Below are 7,634 nucleotides of genomic sequence, written 5' to 3'. Positions count from 1 at the left end.
TAATTCGTTTTTTTTTTCCATCTGACCAAAATTTCTTTAAGATGCTTAACTTTTTCCCACCAGCAAAAGGTAATGAACTCAAAGTCTCAGTTCTGTCTTAGATTCATTTTGGTCTGCATTATTATCACTGTTCTGTTCTACATTTTTCATTTCAATCATTGGTTTATCTTTACAGAAAATTTCCTATGATGGCTTTCATTGAAAAATAAATGCACCTGATTGGTATTTTAAATGTATTCTAATATTTGGATGTTTCCAAAGAAAAGACCGCTGTCTGGAGTAAAAGACAGCATAAGTTGTGAAAAATCACCCTTAATTCACACAAGTAAATGACAGATTTTTACATCCACATCTCTCTTTAAGCAATAACATTTTGACCAGAACAAGATCAAATTCATGTGTCAATTAAAAATTCTCATCTCTTATGGTCTATACACACATGAACACACACACACACAAAGCATTATTTGGTTAAATTTATGTCTAAAATAATTTCCAGAATTTTGGAATATTTTATTCTTGGGGATATAAGTGAAAATAAAGAACACACGAAAAAAGAGATCATTAAGGTCAGAACTTCCTTTTCTATCCTGTCACAGAACATCTGCAGGAGTCAAAAGGTGCCAGTGACTTTTGATTATATTCTTATTTCATATATAATTAACACAATTTATACAATTTGCATTAAGGGAGCAGCAAACAAACCTAGTCTTCTCGCATGGGTTGGGGTAACATGCCTCACAAGGCATGATAATCTTTCTGGCTTCTCCAAAATCACTGGTGAACCTTGTATGTTTGATAAATGTGCATACTCCCCTGTCATGCTGACAAAGTTTTCTACATAATCATTGACTTTTTACATACATTACTTTACATGCTTGCTCTCTCTCTTCCACAAAAGGTTAGAAATACATTTTTTTGAAATGAAAGTATAGCTTTGTAGAATTCCTTTACCATACTTTTCAACAGTGGTAGGGGGAGCATTTCATATGATTATTATTAAAAGATTGATGAATATCATTTGCAGTTCGATTACTATGTTAGCTTTTATTCGCTTATATCAAAACAGAAAAAAAAAAGACTTTCTAAATTCCAATCTTCTCTTTTTATTGTATTTTAATTCAGCAATTCCTTTTCTGACCATTTCAAATTACATAGAAAAAATAATATCTTGTTCTATACAGTCTAAAACTATCATTCCCACAATTATTTGGATTTTCTTTTCATAGAAGAGACGAAGTAAAAGAATTCCTTAAATAACAGTGAATAGCTATACTTGAAAATTAAGTTTGTACATAGGAATACAGGAATAATTCCTATGCTTTTATTTGATATTTAGATACCATTTCCATTTAGGTATGTCTCCTTATTCATTTACTACAAAAAGAGAGCTCTAATATACAAACAATTTGAGATTTTTATCTCATTTTATGTCAGTGTAAATTATAACAATGTCTAATAAAACAAGTAACAGAGAAGGCTAAAGCATAAAGTGATTATGCAGTTTATAAAACTATAGCTCTCATGGTAGACAGAACATTGCATGACATGGCTTACGTCAAAGTAAATCCTAGAAAAATATTTACATAGGTTAGTCAATAACATCTTGTCTATGAAAAATTATTTTTTTTCAACAAAATGTGACCATATGAAAAAGTCCTATGTCAAGAGTTCGATTTTTTACTGAAAAATAAGTCCTCCCTCCCATTTTACTCTTCTCATTGAAAAAAAAAAAAAAAAGTGGAATCTTATCTGAAATGCAAGAATTAAGAACAGGGTCACATCAGGACTGTAGCTTAGGTCCTTCTAAATTAGCCTCTATCTAACCAGCAGGCCATGGTCCTCCAGCAGTTTAAGTCTCCAGCATCATCTTCTCCCATTTAAGAAGGAAAACTACAATATATAGCAGGAAGCCCCAGGCCAGGGAGCTTGTCCCATGAAAGGAGAATGAATATGTGAGTACTTGATCTAGCAGTCCAATGAAATATCTTCTTCACATTCCTGGAGAGAAATATTTTATTATTTTGTTGAACATTCAATACTATCTTGGCAAACTAATCTCTTAATTTTTTGGATCACTAGTAATAAATGACAGCTGAGAGATAGAAAATGCAAAATAACTAATGTTGTCTATTTTAACAACCCTCAGAGATCTTCTAGAACAACACTTGTGAACATTATGGACTAAAATGAGCCACCAAAATTAGTGTCCTGTTCTTCAGGGGTGCTGACACTTATTATTCCTATTGGCCTGAGTAGGAATTCAGAGCTTATAGCACCTTTGAGTATCACATAAGTTTTACTTAAATAGATAGTTTTTAGGCACTCCAGTCTGAAGGAAAAAAAATAGTAATTTAGTACAATATTATGAAAACATGTGTGACTTTCAGCAATTTGAGTTTGAATCTGAGTCATGTCTGTGCTTAGTGAAGTAACCTGGAATATCACAAAATCAATCTGAAGGGAAACTTCTATAGCAAACAGAGAATTTACTGCAAGTGAAATAGCAGGAGAAGAAGTGTAAAATAATTCCAGAATATCACTAGTGCATAAGTAAGCATTCCTTGCAAATAAGTCGCTCATTAATAGAAACAGGATATAAATAGATGATGTTTGAGACTGCTTTCAAATGATTACAGTTCTTTGTATGATACAAATTAGAACATTCCACAGCATCTAAAATGTATAAAAATAAATATCTACAATATTTACAAAGTATGGTACAATTCAATCCTTAAAAAGACTTGTAAAGATGTGTTCTTTAGCTCATACTGAGGTAAGTAGGTTTCCGTAAGACTGAGAAGAAAAAGAAGAGGCAGTTGTTCTGAAGGAATCCCTTTATCCTGTTGCTGTGGTCTGCAACACAGTTAAAAATATGTCATTTTCAGGTGATCTTAAAAGTATTTGGCAAAAGTCAGCCTTGCTGTAATTCCATTGAGGTAAGTTTAGTTTTGTTAGGGATTAATTTGTCCCACTTGGCATTCTCCACTGTGCCAGTGTCTTCTGCAGAAACTCTTGCTGCTTCATCTAAATTTGAAGTCATACTCATCCCTGGTATGTGGAGATGAAGTTCCACTGATTTCAATGGGCTCAGTGTAGCTGTGATACCTGTAACATAAAATATAGTTTTTAAGGTGATTTTATTTCTTGGAACAGGTAGCTGACTGACTCACCCTGTGACTGGTGCTGTCCTCTAACTGTATAAAGATGATCTACTAACAAAAATATCTACCAGAAAATGTACCAAATTGCATGTGTGAATTTTCAGCAAAGATTCCTTGACTGGAGCCTAAGGGGATTTCCAGTAAATAAATCTTATTTTTCTTATTAGTAAACATTTTAAACATACTGTATTACTTATTCAATTCCCCTTTCTTAAATAGTTTATAGTTCCTGATCCAGATGCTACAGTGAAATACAGGTTTTTGTGTGCAAGTCAATACAGGGCAGACCCAAAAAAGAGAATGATGACAGATATTGGGTATAGAGTAAAATATCATCTACTGTCACATAGCACCAAAAGACGTAGAGACAAGTATACAACCAGTGGAGTACCATTTGCTGGAATTGTGTTTATGTTGGTCAACACAACATGTTCTGAAAGTTTTGAAGCATTATCAAAATTGCTGATCTGTGTGGTCAAGGATTTTCGACTCTCTGTACTGGCACGACCTCTGGTAAGCCGGTCGTCATGGTTATGGCGAATACCAAAGAAGCAACAAGAAAATGCTGCCTTAAATTCTTCTCTAAATTTCCCTGTCAATCAAAAAAAAAAAAAAAAGACTCATGAAAACATTATGTCATAAAAAATGTTTTGACAAAGTTAATAGATTAGAAAATAAAACAGTTATCTAATGCAAAATTAACCCAGAATATGGAAATGTCCTTCTAATGTCGCTGATGTAGGAAGTCCCAATTTCAAGAGCTTAGGGAAAATCAGAAAAGATAAAGCCTTCAAAAAAAATGTATGTGAGATACAGTATGAATTGGATATTATTCTTGGCTAGACAGAACAAGCTACAATGACTTCTGAAGTTACTCTGTATGATGTTTGTTTGATTAATGACACCTAGTAAAAGCAAATGGTTAAGCACTGGTAAGCTTAAATGGATGAATCTTTATTTGACATCCAAGTGAGAGGTCATGACTAATTTGTTTTTCACCTTTAGTACATTTAAAAGAAAATTCAAAATGTATGATAACCCATTAGTCTTCTTTTAGAGCTTGGAGTGTGCTGTTCACATCATTCTCATACTACTCACAAAACAAAACAAAAACAAACAAACAAAACAAAAACAAAAGCCAAAGAACTACATAGGACCAGTTTAGGTCCTGATTCTGCTCTCCAAATAAAATCAAATAAGACAAATAAGGCAAATCTAAATGAAGACAAATCATACTAGTAAACTAAATAGCATCCTGTGGGTTTTTTTTGTTTTTTGGGGTTTTTTTTTTTGGCCTGGAACCTAATTAGCACCCCTTGTCCATGTTCATACTATTAGACCCTCATAGCCTGCATGTCAGGGACTTTTCTAATGAATTAATGGTATGGACAGTGAAACTCAAGCCATTTGACCCATGCTCTGGCACTGTTATTTTGTTTAAATGTACATAGTCTGAAAGCAACGGTATATGTGCGGCAACTTCTCCCCAAAATAGGATATAGTTCTCACTGGGGGAGCTATACTGGTGTTACACAGCATTAATCTTTGCTGTGGCTCATTACATTTCAGTGTTACATTAAACTTGAATTTTAGATGATTGCAACTTACCACTGAGGAAGTTATAAATAATAGGATTGGCTGCACTGTTTGCATATACAAGCCAGTGTGAAAATGTGAACCAGGCATATACAGTTTCTCTGTCATCAGCATGATTAAACATCCCAAATACCCTAAGGGAAAAGAAAAACAAACCTGAAAGATGGCAAAATTAGAAAGCATATAAGAAGAAGTCAAACATAACTTCAAGTCTACTTTTATCCCAGGTGACTTATTTGCAATATCAGAAAGGCTCGTTCAACACAGTTGGCTTTGTTGAAAGAAAAAAGACCTCTTCCCATTTATCAGCCTCTTTTCTTAATGGTTTTGTACATTGAGACCATAAGCATTTCCCTTTGTAGGGGAGCAGAGGCATGATTTTTCATCTACATAGCTTAAATAAATGATTGGTAGGTTAGGAAGTTGCTTTTTGCTTTCGCCTTATTCCTGTCATTGTACTTTCTAACTCTGGGCCTAGTTTTCAGTATACAGCATTTTGTGGAATTAGGATGGCATTAAACTGACCTAAAAATGAGGTAGAGAGACCATGGTAGCAGCTTTTGTCTTTCAGAAAATCTGTTTTGTTCCGAATCCTTATGCCTAACTTCTGCTGATTAAGTGAAAGTTTAAGTAGGGGCCTAGACTCCTGCAGTAGCCTATGCGGCCTCTGCAGATAGTGGTTCTGCTCATACATGACCTGAATTGCCTGCTAGAAATACATCTCCCTCCCTGCTTCACATACCAAGGGACCCGAGGATGAAGAAGCACTTAAATTTTGCCTCAGAAAAGTGTCAGAATTGCGTGGAATATATTTAAGTCTCCATGTCCAATTTGGAATTATTCCTTTAAAAAAAGTTTCTCAACCACAACCACAATTTCCCAGAAATTAACAAATTGTCTCAAAACAGCAAGTTATGCTTCATTTCATTGTTTTCCAAAACATGTATTCCAAAAGTCTCTAAAGATATATCAAGGCCTCAGACTGCTAAGCACTGTATAAAAAATATATATATATATAAAACTGCATGCAAACAGCTTTCTGTCCCAATACAACAAGAGAAAAAGGTAAAAATGTAAAAAACAGCTTCAAATACAAATTGAATGATTAACCTAAGATCTCACTAGTGTGTACGGTGAAGCTTTGGTCAGAAAACTGTATTTCTCAGGCCATATCACAACGCTACGGTCTCCCACTAAACTTTAGGTGGTGTAGGTCTGCATGTGTGTATTTACAGCAAACAAGCTGTAATCCCATGTAGATGACAAAGGAAACAATGTGAGGGTAGGATACACCATTTTCATGAATCAGAGCTTGCTAACAGGAATTCTGTAATCTTGCCTTCAATTTCTGTGGTACAGATAGGTTAGCTGTTTATTATTTTTGCAACTTTATGTACATTTTCAGTTTCTTTATCATGAAACCTAGGCTTTCTCTTCAAAGCAGCTGTCAGAATAAAAGGAATAACACTACAGAGAATTGTTCTTAGCAAAGAGCTTTACAAAGTGTTCAAGGTTTTTACCTTTTTAAAACATTGAGGATGCTAATTGGTAAATAGCAAAGTGCAAAAACCAGGAGGACAACCATTAGCATACGTGCTGTTTTCCTTCTTGCACGAATCTGTTTTATTTCAGCTGCCACAGCACTAATCTTTGACTTTGTTGATTGTCCCGTCCCTCGGGGCAGTGCTGAGGACTGCAGAGGTTTCCATTTTTTCTGAACAACAGAAGAAGTTCCTGGTATCTAAAAAAAGAAATACCGTAAGTTATTATTTTTATTGGCACTTTGTGAAACACTTTAGGTAGCTATAGCAAGAAAAATAGACATACTGACATGTACAAGATAAACTTATAGGGAGAAGTTTTTATTATTATTAATTGATGCAGCTGGGAGAAGCAAAACAGCTTTCAGACACACTTGAAGCAGTGCACAAAAATTGGTGCTTTATACATATATCAATTGATATGGTAAAAGATATCTTCACTTCCCACACACTTCCCATGTTCAGACTGTCACACTTACAAACTACTCCTCTAAATTTATTCTGCTATGAAGTTCTACATTAAATGTTTTCTTCTATAACAGAGTATCCTATTATACAGAATCTCCTACTAATATGCTGCTAATTTAAGATACTAAATTTGACTTTTGACTAAAATTTGACTAAATTTGACTAAATTTGACTAAATTTGACTAAATTTGACATGACTTTTCAGTCATGAGAAAACAAGGATTTGAAGCCTACATGGCCCTTAATATTGTAAAATTTTCAAATATGCAGCTTAAGTGACAATGAAGCAGATAAAGAAGTCATAGATAAAATATGGATACCCTTGCAAAAGTCTTTGAACTGAATGTATATACAATGACAAATAGAGTGGGAATTATGGAAGAGTGCAAGGGCATAGAGAGAGGAAGGTTAGCCAAAGACTCTTTGCTGTGGATAGTTGCTGCACCAAGGCTACTACTTAGGAAAAAAAAAAAAAAAGGAACGTCTTGGTGAAGTTCTGTTTAGATGAGCAGGTAGTCAATGAAATACAGCATGGGGACACAAAATAAAATTCATTTTTACCAGAGTGTTTAAGGATCCAAAACCAAGCACCTTAACATTTCTACTGATTAACGCCACTCACTCAGCTGAAATCAGCAACGTCCATTTTGTATCTTTCATATCTAAACCTTGTTGTTCTATTCCAGGAGACTTTTCTTACTTAATTAGGGGGTATATTACTGTAGCGTGTCTTTTCCATGACCCACTATAACACACTTTATAAGATTCTGATTCTGCACTCTCAGGAGCGTTTTGGTATTCTGGTCTTCTAATTTCAAAATTCTTCTTCCTTTTTAGTCACAGTGAGTTACATATTTGTAGCAAG

At 34.3% G+C, this 7,634-nt stretch overlaps 1 protein-coding gene across 1 annotated transcript in view; it reads right to left on the bottom strand.

Moving 5' to 3' along the window:
• Positions 1 to 2,558: 2,558 nt before the first annotated feature.
• HCRTR2 (hypocretin receptor 2) overlaps positions 2,559 to 7,634 on the bottom strand; it is a 30,889-nt gene continuing 25,813 nt past the window's right edge. Inside the window, exons 5-8 of the mRNA XM_010222409.2 lie at positions 6,281 to 6,501; positions 4,773 to 4,894; positions 3,556 to 3,756; positions 2,559 to 3,108 (exon numbers count right to left, since the gene is read on the bottom strand). Coding sequence (XP_010220711.1) covers positions 2,915 to 3,108; positions 3,556 to 3,756; positions 4,773 to 4,894; positions 6,281 to 6,501 — 738 coding nt within the window. The 3' untranslated portion in view covers positions 2,559 to 2,914. The remainder of the gene's footprint in view (positions 3,109 to 3,555; positions 3,757 to 4,772; positions 4,895 to 6,280; positions 6,502 to 7,634) is intronic.

The sequence above is a fragment of the Tinamus guttatus genome, unplaced genomic scaffold, assembly GCF_059628265.1.
Source record: "Tinamus guttatus ecotype Peru unplaced genomic scaffold, ASM5962826v1 Tinamus_guttatus_pri_ptg000383l, whole genome shotgun sequence".
Classification (NCBI taxonomy): Eukaryota; Metazoa; Chordata; class Aves; order Tinamiformes; family Tinamidae; genus Tinamus; species Tinamus guttatus.
Note: the sequence above shows the minus strand (reverse complement) of the source record. Positions and strands in the feature narration are given on the sequence as shown.